Source organism: Rosa rugosa, chromosome 3, assembly GCF_958449725.1.
Source record: "Rosa rugosa chromosome 3, drRosRugo1.1, whole genome shotgun sequence".
Classification (NCBI taxonomy): domain Eukaryota; kingdom Viridiplantae; phylum Streptophyta; class Magnoliopsida; order Rosales; family Rosaceae; genus Rosa; species Rosa rugosa.
In genome coordinates this window covers 19463287-19482237 of record NC_084822.1, presented here as the reverse complement: position 1 = coordinate 19482237, position 18951 = coordinate 19463287, and the positions used below count along the sequence as shown (strand labels likewise).

The 18951-nt window shown below is 39.0% G+C and overlaps 3 protein-coding genes and 1 long non-coding RNA gene across 12 annotated transcripts; 1 reads left to right on the top strand and 3 right to left on the bottom strand.

Annotated features, from left to right (window-relative positions):
- Positions 1-2246: 2246 nt before the first annotated feature.
- Positions 2247-2975, bottom strand: LOC133737388 (uncharacterized). The gene has a single exon (XM_062164953.1). It carries the CDS (start codon positions 2973-2975, stop codon positions 2247-2249), a length of 729 nt encoding a protein of 242 aa, XP_062020937.1.
- A 1030-nt stretch (positions 2976-4005) lies between these two features.
- LOC133740002 (uncharacterized) lies at positions 4006-7176 on the top strand. 5 transcript variants are annotated; one of them, XR_009860967.1, is made up of 3 exons: positions 4006-4205; positions 4291-4379; positions 4454-7176. It is a non-coding gene; the product is annotated as an uncharacterized LOC133740002 (long non-coding RNA). The 5 variants fall into 5 exon arrangements; XR_009860966.1 differs by having other exon boundaries at positions 4277-4379; XR_009860965.1 differs by having other exon boundaries at positions 4006-4379; positions 4454-5029; positions 5104-7176.
- A 603-nt stretch (positions 7177-7779) lies between these two features.
- On the bottom strand, positions 7780-9646 carry LOC133739455 (RNA polymerase II C-terminal domain phosphatase-like 4). The gene has a single exon (XM_062167232.1). The coding sequence runs from the start codon at positions 9226-9228 to the stop codon at positions 7981-7983; it is 1248 nt and encodes a 415-aa protein (XP_062023216.1). The 5' UTR covers positions 9229-9646; the 3' UTR covers positions 7780-7980.
- Positions 9647-10500: 854 nt separating this feature from the next.
- Positions 10501-18045, bottom strand: LOC133736597 (kinesin-like protein KIN-7E). Of its 5 annotated transcripts, XM_062164141.1 has the most exons (16): positions 17616-18045; positions 17321-17396; positions 16829-16979; positions 16324-16742; positions 16067-16156; positions 15881-15981; positions 15664-15777; positions 15498-15579; positions 15357-15424; positions 15206-15271; positions 14981-15105; positions 13764-14103; positions 13147-13248; positions 12190-13059; positions 11414-11727; positions 10501-11074 (listed from the first exon to the last, which is right to left on the bottom strand). In XM_062164141.1, exons 4-16 carry the CDS (start codon positions 16541-16543, stop codon positions 10753-10755), a joined length of 2814 nt encoding a protein of 937 aa, XP_062020125.1. In that variant the 5' UTR covers positions 16544-16742; positions 16829-16979; positions 17321-17396; positions 17616-18045; the 3' UTR covers positions 10501-10752. The 5 variants fall into 5 exon arrangements, with proteins under 5 accessions (XP_062020125.1, XP_062020124.1, XP_062020123.1 ...); XM_062164140.1 differs by having other exon boundaries at positions 16324-16979; XM_062164139.1 differs by lacking the exon at positions 16829-16979.
- Between the last annotated feature and the right edge of the window lie 906 nt (positions 18046-18951).

Here is an 18951-nt window from a genome sequence, read left to right as displayed (position 1 = left end):
GGAAATAATCCTTGAGGCCACAATTCCCAGCCGATCAGCCAGGATCTTTGTAATTATTTTAAACACAAAGTTGGCTAGGGCAATGGGCTTGTAATCCGAGACACTCTCGATCAGCCTCCTCAAGTTTGGGAATGAGAATAATAGCATTAGAATTGAAATGCGGCATGATGCATGAATCCATTTTCAAAGAAAGCCCGAACCACCGAGGTTACATCAGGCCCCACTACCGACCAACAAAAAGTGAAGAAGCCACCAGTAAACCCATCAGGCCCCGGGGGCACTGAAACCATCCATTTCTCTGACTGTGGCAAGAACTTCTTCGCTTGTAGGGACTTTGACCAATTCAGCATTTTCAGCCTCAGTGACCAGCTGAGGAATAGTACGTTCCATAAGGCCCGTGTTCACTATAGAGGCGTCCTTAGTGAAAGTCGTTTCAAAGTGTTGCACCACATGATCCTCAATAGCCCCTGAGTCTGTAATAATTTCCTGATTCACCTTGAGAAAGGATATGGATTTGTTTAGACGTCTGAGCTTGGCCATATTATGCAAAAAAGAGGTGTTTCTATCACCATCCTTTAGCCACCGTAACCTTGATTTGTCTTGGAGAAAAGCAGCTTGTAAAGCTAGATCCGAGATGAATCTTGAATGCGCGACATCTTCCCTTAAGAACCTCTCCTCCGAAGGACTAAGTCTAGAAATTTCCTCTTGTATTTGATCCAAACGCTCATTTGAAGCATTGACCAATGGAGTTTCTGCTCCAAACTCTCAACATAGATTTCAAGGCCCTGAGCTTGGAAGCCATAAAACCGTAAAGTCCCCCAATATTCTCTGATCAGATCAAGGAAGTTTGGAACCTGAAGCCAGTGGCTTTGGAAGCGAAAAGGAGCTTTAATGACTCTCCCAAGCTTTGAGCAGCTCAACAAAATTGAACAGTGATCTGAAGTTGCTCTAGTGAGGGTGCAGCATTCCATGGCCACCCAGGAATTAAACCAACTCAGATTTCCAAGGGCTCTATCCAAGCGGACTTCAGTGCGCCGATTTGACCAGGTGTAAACCAAACCTTTGGCGGGCACATCAATCAAATTGCAAGAGGTGCACATTTGCTGAAACTCTAGACAGGCCCGAGTGCTTGGTGTGTTACCACCGCGCTTTTCATGAGCGCCGAAAACACAATTGAAATCCCCGAAGACCACCCAAGGACCCTGAACTAGGGTTGTGTTAATTCCAACTAGCTCAGACCATAGCTGCCTTCTACCAACCAAGGTGGTTTTGGCGTAAACACAAGTGTAGGTGCCGCAGACCCCGTCAAAACTACAAGATACAGTAATCTGCTGGGAAGACACTGAAAGAACCTGCAGTGCGAGAGCTTCGTGACAGAGAAACCAGATATTGGGAGCTAAATTGTCCCTATCATTAGTAGTTACGAGTCGGAGGCCCAGAGATCTCCAGAAAGCAACCGGAATAGAATCCACTAAAACAAAGGGCTCGGAAATACAAACAAGTAAAGGTTTGTGTACACGGACCATGTTTGTTAGTGCCCGCTGTGTATCAGTACTAGCAACACCGCGGGCATTCCAGAACAGTATCTTCATTAATAGAGTTTGTGTTTGGCACCCTTCTGCACGAGTGCCCTCTTGGTGCTGTGATTGGAAACACCTTGCTTTGTCTTCACTTTTGCTTTGGCCGGGTGCATCTCTAGTTTCTTGGATTTTTTGGAAACAACTGGAATAAACTCCCCCTCCTCAAGCATCTCCTTCGACAAGTCTGTAGAAGCCACTTCAGGCACCTCTCCCAATGGTGCTAACTTTCCATCCTGCTCCACCGAGGTGGAGACCTTACTGTCTGCCTGTGCCAACTTTACACACATTTTTTAGAAGCCAGGAGGAACTGACGACGTGGATGAAGCTGTCTCTTGAATAATTTCTATCGGTACCGGAGCAGAAACCGCCTCCCTCTGTGCTCTTGAAACCACTGGGAGCATGCACTAGCGTCTCCTGCAGTATGAGGGCCAGCAAGGGTTGCTCCCCATGATCATAAGCACCCTTTGGACTTGGCGTACCAACTGGAGCCTCCACAGGCCTCCATGATTTTCTTCGTGACCTCCTCTTACTCTTGAGGTGTGACCTCTCGCTAGAGCGTCCACGAACCACGATCACTCTTGTTCTCCTGTGCACCAAACTCCCGGTTTACTTGTTTGTTTTTGCATTTGTTGACACTTGACAGAGTGCCCCACAATACCACAATAGTCACACAGAACGGGCAGACTCATACTCAACACTGGCCACAGTTGAAAGTCCCTGAGCTCGGGCTACTTTGATTTTATCACGTAGTGGCATTGAGAGATCCACATCAACAAGAACCCTTGCATAAAGTCCAATTGACCTATTGGCTGTTCTCGGGTCAAGCTTAATTGGGGTGCCAATTCCTCTAGCAATCTCAAACAGAGTTTGTTGATCCCAATAAGCAAAACCTAGGTCCCAAAACCGCACCCAAATCTGCACAAATGTGTTCTTATACGATGAAGGGGAGAAGTCTGGAGTCCATTTGATCAGCCTCATGATGCCCGGGTTGAGGCTGATGGAGCCCAGTGAACAGATTCGTTGCATGTCATCAATAGACTGAAATTGTAACATGAAGAACCCCTTACCCATTGGAGCAACAGACCAGTTTGAAACACTATTCCAGAAAAGCTTCAAACGCTGTGCAAGTTCATGGGCTCTTGGCATTATACCATTTGGGGGAGACAAGAGTTTACCAACTAGGATGGTTTTGCATTTGTCAAGACCTCGGAGGAAGGAGTTCTCAGAAATCTGAACTGTAACCATCCCGTCGTTCAGCGAAGGCAGAGGGAGATCATCAATGGCGAAACCTAGCGGCTGATCTCGGGCTGGTACTGATGCAAAAGTAGGCTTAGGGTTCAAGGTCGATGGTTGTGAAGGATCTGGGCCGACGGAGGTGGAGGTTGGGGGCTGCATCATCGGAAAAAGTAGGGTGTTCTAGGGTTTAGGGTTTTTCATGGATGCCTCAAAAAAAGATAGGTCTAGGTATTTGATTGAGACTATGCTGTTTGGTTGTTTTTTTTTTTTGAAGGGGAAGACGGCAAACATTTCATTAATATGAAACTAGTGAGTACATTGGTGAGCAACGTATGTGCTCAGAATTGGTGGTACATCACCACACCAGACAACTTGAAAGTTTAAATGCAAAGCAACTTGAGCAAGTTTATGAGCTACCCCATTAGACTCGCGACATATATGTGAAAGTGTAGAACCATGCAAGGATTTAATACCCAAAACATAGCAAGCCCGCCTGAATGACCTACACTCCAGACCGCCTCGCAATTACCCATTCATGTACTCCCAGTCATTCACCTTTGTTTCACAAAGAAATACGATAGAAGGGCGTTTCTGTTGGATCAGCCTCTTCAATGCTTGCACAGCGGCATCATTATTGAGGCCGCGACAATTCCACGCCAGAATTTCCATTGAAGGAAGAGCGGCGATAGGTGCTGCGCTAAACCCTAGCAGAGCGCACATACAAGTTTTCTATGCTGTTTGGTTGTTTAGCAAGCAGCATTAGCAAAAGATCTTTACCATAAAATATAAGAGCGAAAGTTGTCCAGTTCCTTTATGTAGGTTGACTTCAGTTTGAACCCTATCATATAAATGAGCCAAGCTGTTGAAATGAGAGTAGCAAAATCTAGCAGTGTGCATATCGGCCTCCATGATGGTACTCACTTTCACAATGTTCATACTTTCTTAGTGCTTCAATGTACAATGTTTGGGATTGTTTGTTCCATCAACAAATTCTATAGCAAATGAATCAAAAGTTGTGTTTACTTCATTTTTCCAGCCAAATCTAAGTTTTAGGGTATGTTTATTGTTAAATTTTTATCAGATGTTTCAGTCTTACTCCACTTTTTTTTTTCTTTTATATATAGTTTTAGGATCTTTATATTAAATTATTTGCAAGATTGAATTTGGTTCTACAGGTATATATTTAACAAGTTCCCAGTGAATTCAATTTTATTTCTTTGCTTCGTCCATTGTATTATTCATACAGGTACAACATGGTAGAACATCATCAAATGAGAATGATTTCCATGACTTGATAGACATGTACGAGCAAGAGAGGAATAGATGAAAAGAAACATATGGTTATCTCAGAAGAAGTAAACGAAGTGCTGCACAGCTCATCTAACAGTAGTATGTCAGAGGCTGATCTAAGAATCATTTGGACAATATTGAGCATGGTAATTCTGACATATATGTTGAAGCAAATTCATTTCAGGAAAATGGTTCAAGTGCTTCAAAGGGAAGGGAGTCAATTGACTACTTGGAAAATGATGTTGACACCTTTCACATTGAATGATTGGGATGGTTAGTTCATCATTTTTACATATTTCTGACTAATTGACTGTTGTGCATTGCACTGATTATTTCCATACTTGCAGTTAGCTGTGGTGAATTCTATGGACTACCTCTATTTGAGGACTTGAATACTAGAAAAGAAACTACATCTGGATCTGCCAAGTCAACCAGAAGAAAGACTGAGACTTCTACAACAGCCCCTAGAGAAAGGTCTAAATCCTAAACGATTAAACATCTATGAACTATATTGAGGTATATACTTTTTATTATTTTTAGATAATTTTGATATAAAGCTACTGTTTTTATGTTTTTTTTGGGTTATTATTATGTGATAAAGAAGCTAGCCTTATGCTTCATTGTGAATTCAATTGTTGTTTTGTTTTGTTTTGGATTGCTTGCTTTTGGTCCAAAAAGTTCGCTGATCACTCTTCTCTAATTTCAAGTAAGAAATTCACACATGATAGAATTAGAAGTTGTTGTCAGTTGGAAACTTAGGCTCTCCATCTCTATTCTCAAACCCAAAAGATTTCATCCATGCTATGCTTCTCTTCATAGTAGTTGTTGTCAGTTGGAAACTAATAGTTCATTATTGTATGCAAATAGTCAGATACAGTACGTCTTTCCTTATAACAATATGTGAAACAACTTCAGTTGCAAAGGTTGAGTTAAAATTAAGCTGCACTGTTCTTTTTTGATGAATGTAGTTTGAATTATAATTGTATTTTGTTTGCAGCTTAAGCATAACTATTTCATTCCTGCTCTCTCCTTTTCGTCCTTTTGTTTCCTGCACACATTCCCCTATTATAATTAGCTCGATGGATTTCGGTTACATGTGGTGAGGGAGTAAACTGAAAAAGGTAGCACTCCACCTCCTCTTATTCTTGTTTCTGTTAGTGCAAATACACCTGCTGAAGCACCCGAATCAAATGGATCAGTTCCTACACAATCTTTAGCCATTACTAGACCAAAACCTTCTTCAAGAGATTTCCAAATATTGTTAGATAAAGTTGCTGATGGAGGCTTAGAGTTAATTCAGTCTCCACTAGTAAGAACCTAAATTGAGTTTTATTCATTATCTATAAATCTGGGTACTAATTACTAATAGTACAGGTGGGGTCATTAAGAAGTTATCGAACAAAAAGGGGAAGTGTGCTCCTCCATCATGTAAAGAGATACATCTTTTTTGGAGAACATTCTTAATATCCCACAATACTGCCTCTACTAATACAACTGAAAAAGAAAAAGATTTAGCTGAAAATTTTAAGTTTGGCAGCTCAGCAGGTAGGCTGCATTCAAATTATTTTTCCTCTTAATTTCCTATTTCAAGTGACTGCTGTTGATATACACAATATATTTTTTTTCTATTACTGTACCTTTTATCTGTAGTTCAGTAATATGCATTTGAGCATTCAGCTATTAGGCAAGAAATCAATTAAAATCATGGTTTGTGAGTGTATGTAGATGCTATGAAACCTTATACGTCAGTGTTCTGCGGATATGACTTCTTCTATTCACATAATTCTCAGAATATTACTGCAGAAATGTTACACGATATGGCAGTTTTGTTTATCTTACTTTAAAAGTTTATATCTTTGGTATCTTCAATAAGATGGTTTTGATATGGACAGTATGTATGGTGGAGAGTGGACACCAGCAAGCAAATTAAGATATAATATGCAGAACGCTATTTTCTGTTGCACTGTTCAGGTAAAATGGAACAAATATTTCACCAAATATTTTTACATATGACAAAATTTTTTTTGGCAAAGTTTAGCAGTGGTTGTCTTAATAACTATGCGACTTATTTGTTCACGGTCATTTTAATGTAGTTTTTCTACCGTCAATTCAACATTTCACAGGTCCATCCTAATTCATGGACTGCAATTTACGTGCCTCTGGACAATGTGGGAATGTGGAATGTGAGATCTGAGAACTGGGTTCGACAGTACTTAGGCCAGCAATTCTATTTTCCTGTATAATTATGTATAATCACATTTCACCTATTTTAATTCTAATTACACCATGCATAATCTTCTGATAGAAGATGAAACCTCAGCATTCTCTAAGTCTCCAATCACTGTAAGCATCGCCGATTCTGGTACTAACTAAACACCCAGCCACAAATCTCTTATATTTACTTTGTTACAAGATTGCAATTACATTTGGACTTCTAATTTTTGTGGCAAAATATTAGCAATTATTTGATTCAGTAGCATGTGTTTTTGATTAATGTTGACACTCAAATGTTGACTATGCAAGAAAAAATCTGTACTGCTACTCAGCATTTTATGACCATGGTTTCTACTCTCTTTGGCAGAATCAGAAATAGGACAGTGCCTTGGTTGTATCCAGGTGGACCAGTCTACTGTTGCAATCAGAGAATCTTTTAGGAAGTTTGATGATGTGCTTGAACCTGTTTGTCATCGTTTGTCTTGGTGTTTGGGTAGCACAGTAGCTGGTCATCTGTTTCTTCGAGTGCAACAATTTGGATGTTCGCAAAAGACCAAGGTTTGTTTCAATTTCCTTGATACACAAAAGATTGCTATAACCTTCTATACAGAGTAAGCACTGCACACGCACTGTAGGTGCATCTCTTAGTTTTCTAACTAATGTAAAGTCTCTATGTTGTTTAAGACGCCTATGATTGTTGTTTATTTTTCCCAAGTTCATGTGCTTCCTTCTATTTTGGATCTTTACTTGGGTATCTAGAGTATTTTTCTCAGTTGTATTTGTACTTTGTTTTGTACTCTTTCTTTTTCAGTTACATGTTCATTGTAATTTTTCTTTCATAAGAGGTAAGGTTGATGTCGCCCTCTTCAATTGTACTCTGTTTTCATATATATATATATATATATATATATCCTATCCAGAGCGAAGTTTCGCTCTGAAATTAAAGTGTGTATATATGTGTGTGTGAAAAAAATGAAGTACTTTTCTTTCCTTACTCTTTTTTTTTTTTTTTTTTTGTGACTTTGAATAAATGATGTTCCGAGCTAAAGCCGTGGAAAAGACGAGCAAACAACAACCCCCCAACGTGCGGGCGTAGCAGCTAGTACTAATTGATTCGTATAGGAAATGGAATTGGTTTGATAAACTTAACAAAAGATCCCAGAAACAGAAAGAAAAAAAAAATGAGTGGAGCATTGCCCCTAAATTTTGTCCCGATAGGACATGCCCTTATTGTTGTTGATTTTTTTTTTCCTTATATTTCCTTTCATTGAATTTCTAATTGGCTTAAGATAGTAAATAAAATTTCTGGTCGTTTGATAATTTCTATCTCGTCAATTTTCATGGTTCTTGTCAATGATTTTATAAATTGGAAAGAAATGAATAGGTATACCAAGTTCTTAAGGCGATAATATAAAGTTGAGACAAGAACAAAGCAGACAAACAGAGAAGGTTATTTATAAGATCGAAATTTTACAATTTTTTACATTCAAAAATTCTCTCATACTTTCAAACGTGTTGATCTTGCAATTCATTCTCTCTTTTGTGTCCATTTGTGGGGACTGGCTTTTACTTGTCGGGTGTGGTAAACTGGAGAGTTTAGTTGCAACTATTATGAGTCCAGTTAAGAGTTGCTCAGTGTTAGACTTTTAGTAATAATGAACTAATGACAGGGAAAATTATCTTCAGGTTGCTTTTGCCACATAAAATTTGCAGTACGAATCCATTGAGGATTCACCAAAAACTTTCCTTCTTTAACTGCCCAACACGATTTCTGTGTTCGAGCATTTGCTGCAACCACATGTGTGACTGATGGATCGACTTGTGTTGAACAAGTAGCGCCTAGCTGCTCCGCCATCTTCCACAAAGGATGAGTATCAGCCTCGACATTTGAGGGGAATACATGGCTGAAAACAATTTTACAGTCCTTCAAGACTTCCTTCTTAAGGATTTTCAAGACGAGCCTCACATCTCTGTCGATAAGATCCCACCCCCGTAACTCAACTTCATTAAAGAATATAGTGTGGATATACCCAAGAAGTTGAAGTACATTTGCAAGGTAAGCTCCTCCATACCGGTCAAATTCATCGGTCTTCAACTCGGAATAAGGTTTACGATTACTGAGGCCAAACTTTTGACAACTAGATCTAAAGAAATGGTATCTAGGCATCAGTATTACATTGTCCCTGTTGTCATTTGTCCACACATTTTTCGTATCATCAAGGATCACAACAGCAGAATCTCGGGCAAGCAGGACATCTAGACTCTTCCTATCTGTTTCTGTGCTATCATTACGCGATATGACTCTACCGCCAAAGATATGATTTCCGGGATCAAGCAGCTTAGCCATTTCGAGCGCATAATCTCGAGTACCCATTGTGTATATGGAGAGCTCAAACATTTGACTGGCTTGCACTAAAAAGGTCCTAATATAAGGCCTCAACTTGGTCATCAGTTGCCCACTGGGGGTGTCCACAATGTGAACAAATTGCAGAGAATGATGAGATTGGGTTTGGGTCTTAAGATATTCTTCGTCGGGTGACATCTCATCAAGGAAAGTGGTATTCAGCAGGGTGTGGTCCAGATCAAGAACCAGATGAAGTTTCTTATGGTTCAACAATAAATTCCTAGTGTTTTCATTGCGTAATCGATCAATTTCGTCATCCCCAAGCACTGACCCCTTGGGTATATACCCAAATCTCACTTGAGAAGACATGGGTTTTTCATCAAAAGCAAATCTTGCCTCTTGTGAAATTCCCACATCAGTCTCTAAGACCTTAAGCCTTTTGGCCCTGTGATCTAGCAATCCTAGGTCACTGTAATCAGAATCCAACCCTCGTCCCCTCTTGAGATACCCAACAAGGTTATCAATATTATGTAAAATCGGAGAGACAGTAGCCACACTCATCATGATGATCAAGAAATTGAATTTATTTATAACAATTCTTCACAGTTAAATCAAGAACTGAATGAAAACTATTACACAAGAGTCTAGTCTAGAGAAAACTGAATCAAATACATAAAACAAACACAGTGAATGCGAAAGAAAACAAGGAAAGAAGAAGCCTGCTTGCTTGTTTAGCCTTGTGCCGTCATCTCTGATCTTCTTCGTTCGGTGCTGCGCGGCTTGAGCTCGTCGTCAATTGTATTCCGAATGATGAGAATACGGCGAATTGAAGAAAGATCGGAGAAATTTAGGGTTTTCTGGTAAAAGAGAGAGAAATTAGAATGGTAGAGAAGAGTGAGGCGAAAAGGAAAGAGGTCAAGTCGTGTTATATATAGGCGAGGCGAGGCGAGTAAGGGTGCGTCTGGAGTACGCTGGGCGTAGAGAAGACGCGTTTTTGTTAGTGTTACATTGTTTTTTTTGTAATATTGTTAGCTTATGAATAAAAATTTTGTTATTTCTTCTCAAAAAATTAAAATAAAAAATAAAAACAGCCAAAACCAGTATAAAACATCAAAATTGCCTAGTTTATCCAGGTTGAATCTTCAACATGTTGAGCTATGTTGCTGATCACCAATCACCAAGCCATAATGTTCCATCTTAGAACTAATTTGACATCTTTTCGCTGAATTGAGGTTTTCCTCTACCCAATATAGAACTTTACAAGTTGGTCTTTTTGAGCAATCTTGATACCGACCACCATGCCATGACTAGGAACAATTTGACATTTAAAGTTGAAATTAACTTGACAGACTTTCAGTCAAACAAGGATTTCAGTAAAGGATAATCATTATGTTACATGGGTGTAACTTTTTTTTTTTTTCCTTTGATCGAGATTACACGGTATCTTCAAAAGTTTTCTAGGCTTAGAGATTAATGTGTCATGTCAGAGATGGGGATGGGATTATGATGCTTAAGAGGAGATAATTTTGGTAACAAAGGAAACTATCAGGAGTCTTTCCTTCTTCTAAATAGCCAAGAAGAATTTATCCAAACGAAAAAACACAGCCAAGAAGAATCTTGTTTTTCTTTTTTTTTTTTGAATAAAAACGATAACTTTTTCCCCACCCCTAGTGAAATTTGAACTTATAAACTCAAATGTGTAGGTTTTTCCAAATAATCAACAGGCGACTGCCCACCAAGCGCAGCCTGACCGTTGAGTTAGTGCTTTGCTGTAGACACAGGGTGGGGTAGACACAGACGCGCTGAGAGTTGAAGTGCTAATTTGAACCTTGTTACTTCATGCATTAATGAGTAAATTTTCATAGCACAATTAGTAACAGAAACATTCCAAATTACATTTCACTAAAGATAGAACAATGCCAGAAAACCGTTTTACCAAACCAGAACCCAGCATAGCCTTCTAACTGCTGAGCACTTCAACTAAGATTAATATAATCCTCATTAACTCATGAGCAATCCATTCGATGATTCCTATATGGCCTATCTAACATGACAAACTGCCAAGTGGAACGAATATGAGCAACAAGTTTATATAATAGATGCTGTGCTATTTTTCCATCCAAAGGATCTACGCTTTGCCTTTGGGGACGCAAAACTAAGCCCAAACATTCCCTTGAGGGCCTGCCCTTGCTCTACGAACCTGACCAGCTTTGCAACGATGGAAGCACTCTCCATTACGTGGTTCATATCCTGTGTGTTACTCCATAGGCGGTTGGCTAGCTGCAGCCTTCTGCGCTTTGAGTCCAGTGCAATACCCCACTTCTCAAAGAGACGCTTCCTCTCGCGTTCTGAAAACCTTCTCTGCATCAGCTTGCTTAACATCTGTCTCTCACGAGCAATAGCTCTCTTGCTGTGTATAAAAATAAACATGTCAAATTATATGAAGGCACAGAATTGCTGCATGAAATTTATGTTCATGGAAACTTAGGTCCAAATTTTACATGGACTCTAACATAAGTCTAGAGAACCATGTGACAATCTATTTACTCTTGGCAAGTTGGCATATTGGCTGGTGTATTGAAATTCATCTTGCTATCAGCTAATGTGTGCCAATCGGCCCTAGTGAAATGACAATTATTGAACAGTTTTTATATATAACTGAGTAGCCATGTAAAATGACAATCATCAAGTAGATTTTACTAAAATGAGTAGGTAGCTACAGACTGGATGTATACTAGAGAGTGTGAACCTTGAAGCCAAAGTCAAAGTCTGACCATCTTCCACAGCCTGATCTCCACGGGAATAAGTTTCCTTTAGGAAAGAAAGTCTCCTGAGCTCTACCTCCATGTAAATGGAATCCGTAGGATCACCTTTGAATAGCAAGAAAAAGTAGGTTCTGTGGACCACTGATATGTAGCAAGTTTCCCAAAGTTCAAATATGGCCTTTTGCTGTCTCTCAAATTCTAGAGGCCAATCAGGAATTTCTGATACTTCAAGCATTGGATCAATTCCTACGTCTTTCACACTCTTTTCAAACTTTCCAGCTGCTCCTGTTTCATGGTCCTGCCACATTCATAGCAATACAATGAAGCAAAAAGAGTCATAAGAATCTGAAACTCATACATGCAAAATATAAAAGAAGTGCACTTGCATTACATGAGTTGTGAGAACATGCAACTTAAAATGCTTATGAAGTTACATAGTCCATAATTGAACAAGCCCACAATCTATAAACATCTATAAACATCTATAAACATGAGACTGTCGACATCTATAAACATCGCATGCTCCCCAAGTTTGGTCAATATGAAGTTATGAACTTTAAGCATGAATATCAAGCATCGATACTGCATAACATTTCATAATCTCATGAATCACCACCATCTAGGACATTCATAACATTCAAAACCGAAGTGGTCACTTCAAATAAGAAATGAACTCTGGAGAAAGCAAGATGGACATGCATAAATGACAGCTTTTCTAAAAAAATTTTACCAAAAATTCAGAAGTCAGGCACATTCTTACCTCACTGTTGACAATTTGCTTGTCAAACTCAAGCTTTCTGGCCATTTTCTTTAGTCCTGTGACGAAAGTATGGACGCTAGTAATATCCCCGTCTGCAGTACTCTGTGCCCCAAGCTCATCCACAGCACTCCCAATGGAAGACTGAGAATCATTTCTTGACAACCTTATACTGGAATCATAACTTGAGAGAGCAAACTTCCTCCCAAAACCTTCAGGTCTCCCAGGAAAACTTTTTTCAAACCCATTAGTCGGGGTTCTCTCTCCTATATCAGGAGAAGATGAGCCAGTCATGAGGCTTTCTCTACAACTCCAACTCCTGGTTAACTTAAGGCTTCTAGAACTCAACATATCTGCTGAAATGGCATTTGGAAGTGATTCAACAGGGTAAGAACTACGCAGAGAATCATTTGTTGTTCGTAATTCTTGTAGTCTCTGCTCTAACGCGCCATATGCAAAACCATTTTGCATCCTACTGCTGTCTCTAGCTGCATTCATGGGGGTTATCATTTCTTGACCAGCTACACTTGTATCCCCATTTAATGTCAAGGAGAATGCTCCTTCATTTCCAACAGTCCTGTCCCTGCTTGACTCCTCCATCTCAATACAGCAAACCTCTTTGCAATAGTCATCAGTGTCTTGTGCAGTTCCTTTGGCAGTATCCTCTAGACTCTGGTCTTTAGAGTTCCCTGGAAGCTGGGTGTACGACTCCTCAGGACTGCTCTCACCGTCTCTGTCTTCAAAATGTGGATTATTGAACTTTCTGACGCCATTTGAATAACGAGGATCGGCAATGCCTGATGACTCGGATACTGAATATTCATCATCCGACATATCCCCGGCTTGCCATTTAGGATGATGACTATCTGTAGTCTGTTAGAGAGAAAATACGCAAGAGTTGGAAGAATATGGGCATTAACATGTAATGAAACTACATGATAGAAGGCAAATAATATGTACTTGTCTTGAGTCATTATCATTTCCAACCATCCTCAATAAGTCCTCCACCCGTGATTGAGCAAGATCTCGTTGCTTTGTCAGCTCTCTGATTTCCTTATCCATCTGCACAAAAACAGATGTAATGCCTTGGTTTAAATGCATTTGAATTTACATGGGCATATATGAATTTAATGCCTTGAACCCAATTAGACCTAAGATGAGTACATGATTCAAAGAAACCCAGTTCATGATGTAACAAGAGGAGAAGTAATCTTGACATTGGTAGATACTTATTACATGAAGATTCTCATAGGGAAAACAGGCAATTGGTGTAGTTTGAATAGAAATGGAAACTTCTACTGCTTTACAAGAAGGTCTCGGTGGTGTACCTGATTTACGAATATGGACTATGAAAAATTTGCCAGAGAAAGAATGTCCAAAATTCCAGGATAAACATGTGTTTGTTTGTGAAAGCTAGGAGCAGAATCCCACATATTTCAAATGCAGTCTTCCTACCACATTAATTTATTTTTTTTTAATAACAGTGATCTCATGTATTTGCATCTTAAGCAATGTCTTCCCATCTATAACACGTACATTCCCAACTGTAAATAGAACTTCAGATTGAGAATCTTTACCTTTTCAATCTGAAGATCTTTCTTTTTGAGTAATGCTACATAATCAGAAGCTGAGGAAGGAGGGCCGGGTGTCCTCAGCTCGCTTTCCAATCTAGCTAGCTCTTTTTGCAATTGCTTAACTAAGGCCTTGTCTGACATGACTACATTGACCTGCGCTTTTGTAGTCACTTCTTTTGCGCAACAAGCAAACAAAAGGGTGTTTCTAGTTTGCTCAACATGGCTTCGTGCAGGGCTCAAAGTGCAAATAATGGCAGTTCTAGCATTACCACCCAAGCAAGGCTGCAGTATGCGTGTCAGCTTAGAATCTCTGTAGTTGATGTGTCCATGTCTTCCTTTACTGCTATGAATTAAATGACCACAATAATGAAGGTAAAGATGATATCACTGTGATTAAAGGACAGGATAAAGTTTCAAGAGATAGAAGGAAACAAATTTTTTTAAGGCAAACTCCTGTTTTATATCAAAGAAATAGGATCTTTTTATTCATGGATGTAAACAGAAAAACATTATTAATTGCTCTTCTAATCAACTCGCACTAAGAATACTCGAATCTATTTCAGATAAGAACCAAAACTAGGCATCGATTTAGGCGCAGCTTGTTGTTGATCTTACCTACCCAGTAATTCAATACTTGTTGATTTTCAAAGTAATATTAGACAAAATACTGGAAAATCTGATCAGATTTTCGATCAGATTTTCAGTTTCAGGCCTCCCTTTGTTTGAAATTAACTAGAAAACAGATACAGAAAACCAAAGAAAACAAAAACTTTCGGTCTGTTTGCAACCCAATAAATCCTAACGTTGTCATTATTATTGCTAGACCTCCATAACACTGTACATGTCTGATAGATGAAAGTTCAAAACGATACTCTTTTCAATTTGCTTTGGTTATAACAATCATGCTGCCATAAATAATTATCAAAGGCATACATATGAAATAAGTTAAAGGTAATGTTTTCTCCAACTTACGTACAGTGTCCATTTAATCCATGAGAGGGGTCCAGGGTGCTAAATACAGCAAAAATATACTCCTCAATTAAAAAAAATCTGAAGAATTATATATATATATATATAGTCAAGTAGATAAACATAGGTAGGCAGAACAATCCACAACAGGTAATAATAACTTACTAGTGAAGGCTGCCAATTCAACTTGGAATAGTGAAAGACATACTCAGATGTTAAAAATTTACACAAAAGAGGAGGGACTAGACAACCTTAGCTTGCGTATAACAGTGCTAAGAGTTAGCAAACTGCGATTGATGTGGCAGCCTTCTTTTAATCTTGTCCCAGCTGATAATGACTGAGATGCACGCTCACTGCCTGCCAAGTCTACAAAATTCTGCAACCAAAGTAATTTTAAAAATGAAGTCATTCATTAGTTACAATACATAATTTTATCTATTGAGCACAGATCCAATACATAATTGATTAGTAAGTACCACACTAGCTGCAAGGGTGGTTGAGTTTCCTTTGCCTAAGAACTCACGAGCAGAACTTTCGATTGCCTACAAGGTGTTATAAAAGTAGGATTAGAGAGAAAAGTTATACAAATGAATATCCGCATTAAGAAAAGATGAGGATGGGACGCACCAATCTAATAATTTGATGTGATCTGGAACTTTTTTCGTTCAATAAGGTCTCCCCTATCTGTCTTTGAGCTGCCAGAATATCCAAAAATTATTTGAGATACAACACTTCATAGTAAAAGCAGCATTTTCTAAAATGATTTACCTTCACAAATAGAAAGAAGCTCCTTCAAATGGCTCCAATCCCTCAAAGTTTCCTCAGTGATTTTCTCTATAATAGTCCCACGCTGAGAAGAACAGGAATTTGTTAAAGTAAAATTAATATGCAGAAAGGAGATTATTATTTTTCAAGAAAATACAAAAGTGGCCACCTCAGGATCATCTAGTAGCCTAAGTGGAGTATTATCTGTGCTTAGAAGGTCTCGAACAGCTTCATTGTATATCTCAATCGCTGAAAACTTAACAACAAAAGCTCTTTCCTCATGCTGAATGAGATAACAGTGTCTGTATTAGTCTTGTTGCAACAAAGAGGATTTATGAGGACGAAATTTAAAGCTCTAAATGAAAAACAGCATAAAAGTAGTTTACCCTATGTATATAGTCAAATATTTCCGCTACTGTAAACTCTGTGATACCATTCATGGTGTACGTTTTCCCACTGCTTGTTTGACCATATGCAAAAATACTAGCTGAAAAAAATTTAGGTGTAAGCTCTTCACTAGTTGCACAAGTGAGGTACCAGAAAACAGTCACGACATAGATTGTTATACTTACAGTTGATACCATTGACAACTGAAAGAGCAATTTGTTGGGCCCCTTCTTCATAAACCTGTCTTGTAGGGCAATCACCTCGAAATACTTTGTCTATCACAGAAATAAGAACAAAAATTATAAACTAGTTAAACATGTATCTCCTTAATTTATGTACTGTTACTAAACAATCTATTCCCAGAAAAATCTACTGCAGGACATAATAACATTATGATCCAAAATTCAAGCAACTCAAACAAAATGTATGAGCATTTTCTTACCAAATGTATAGGCATTTGGAAATGTAGACCCTTCCCGCAGCGTGTTTCGGTATAAGATGGTGGTGTCATTGATGCATTCCCAATCTGATACTTCATTCGATGCAAGCTCCTTCTCATTTAAGGGCCTCAACCTGACCAAAACTAAAATCTTCTCTTCGCGAGCACTAGCTCCCTGCATCTTCTCCCACTTCACCAGGTCTTCCCTACCAATTGCCCCCATTATATCACTTTCCTATCGAATGATCTTATCCACCCAACCACCAATTACTCAAGAGAAACAATCAACTTTCTCAAAACCAAGCTCAGCCTACATCCCATCAAGTCACTCTTGCTTCCACCACAATGCGAGACTATTTAAACGTAATAAAGCAAGGTTGTTGCACTTGCCAGATAATTTAGGCCCTCCATGACCACATTATCTGCAATGCAAAGCTAAACCATGGTTACCATCCAACCACCTCAGGAAAAGCAACAACACAAACATAAAAACCAAAATGCTGATTACCAGTAACATCAGCATCAGCATGCTTAAACATGGCTTTTAAGCCTTTAACCCAACCAACTTAAATTGATATATAAAGAAAGAGACCGGCCCCAAAGAAAAGAGACCCCACCCCAATCACGTCCTTAATTGCACCAAAAACGGGTCGTCGTGGCTATAATCAACCCCCACAAGACAAAGTCACAAATTAAATAAGCTAATTTATCATAGTTTTGTTAAGGATAATCATTCCATTAAGTATAAAAAAAAATGGACCATACAAATAAGATCACATTTTTTTATACGTCGACCAACAGCAATGTCAATTCGGAAGTGGCGACCCACTACTACGCTTCACAAGCAAGCAACGGAGTCTCACATAAGAATCTTCAAGCAAAACAATCAAAGTAAGATCCAAGCTTCTCAGTAATTTTTTTTTTGTTTTTTACTCGCGGTAAAAAAAAGCACTCAGCCAGACAAAACCGTTGGAGCTTGCAAATGTGGTTAAGAAAGTACCGAAGAAGACGAAGCTCTCTCTGACAGAACGCCGTCGTTTCCGCCTGGTCAGTCTGAACTCTCTGCTTCCTCTGCTCTGCATATTCATCCAAGGACAAAAACAGTTACATTTATTACGCAAATTTCAAAATAATTAAAAATCCAAATAACAATAACCAAAAATTTAATGCAGTAGAGTTGGAGCTAAAAACAGCCAAATCCAACGGCTAATCGCTTCGAGAAACGCCAAAAAATGTGGCGCAAAATCACAGATTCCGATTTCAGAAAAACGCCCCTGGAATTTCAATTTAATTACCTTCGACGACGTCGCGGGTTCGGAGGTGCCGGGAAAATCACAAGGAAGAGGAGGAGCTACTGCAGAGCTTTAAAAAAAGCCGAGATTTAGTGAGGAGGAAACTACTTTTAAGAGTGCTGAGGAGGAGAATAAAGCAAAAGCAGAACGGAGAGCAGGGAATGCGAGGAAAAAGAGAGCACAAAACGGAACGGAAACTGGAGCTTCTATGGAACAGTAAAAATCGGCGATTTTAAAACGGACCACGTCGCACGATCTGAGAGCAGCTAAACGGGAATGAGAGACGGTTTGGTTTGATAGTACTAATAAGAGAAACTTCTGAGGGGCTGTTTGGGAAATTGCAGTTGGGGAGCCTTCTGAGCTCTCTCTGTGATCTGGGAGGGAGGGAGTGAGGGAGTGACTGTTTTGCCCTTGGCTTTTTTTGGGGGAGAGAGGTGGTGGAACCGTTGGAACGTGAAAAAGGGTTGGAACGAGTAATGAGGAGTTTACGCGTGTGGGGAAGGTAGTTTGGGGGGTTCTAACTGTTTTGGTTTCGGTTGAGGTTGATCACCGTTGGATAGATGTGGGGTTTTGGGATTGGTTAGAGGGGGGCGACGGTCAGGATTGGACGGTGGAAGGGAGTGGAGTAAAAGAACCGAAAAGGGGAAAGATAAAGAAGTCATGTCATGTGAGGCAGTGGTACTGAAAAAGTGATGTAAGAATCATTACAAGCATTGACCCGATTACTTGTATACCAAAAAATTACCAGACCAAGAAAAGAAAAAGTCATTTTATATTGCGAGTTGGGTAAAAAGAGTGACATTTTACCCAAAAAGGACAATCAAACACACCCCACCAAAATCTGATCAAGTTATTTCTCTTAAAATTATACTAGCCTTCTTACCCAAAAAAAAAAATAAATAAATAAATAAATAAAAAATAAAATCATACAAGTCTTCTTGCACGCACAATAGTCCTCTTGCACGCACCGTGCTAAAGGATTGTACTCAAGCATGCATAGAATATTTGACAATGAAATAATATTAGAAATTATTGATAACAGTGTATATTTATGTTTTTCTAATTAAATTAAATATTATCATTATGTGTGTGGCTTTTTTTTTTTTGGTTGGAAGTGGGTGATTTAGAGCAGTTCGGTATAGTTTCACAATACTTTTTTTTGTTTTATGAATACAAAAACAAGCATAATATATACTCGTTCAGCCTATCCAACTTATAAAACACGGAAAACAAATTCAAGAATACATCTCTGGGCTATCAGTACACATGAGAAACGTCTTTATATAGTTTTCATTGTTTATAGAGGTTTTAGAGCACACCCACCCAACACGCAATCAAA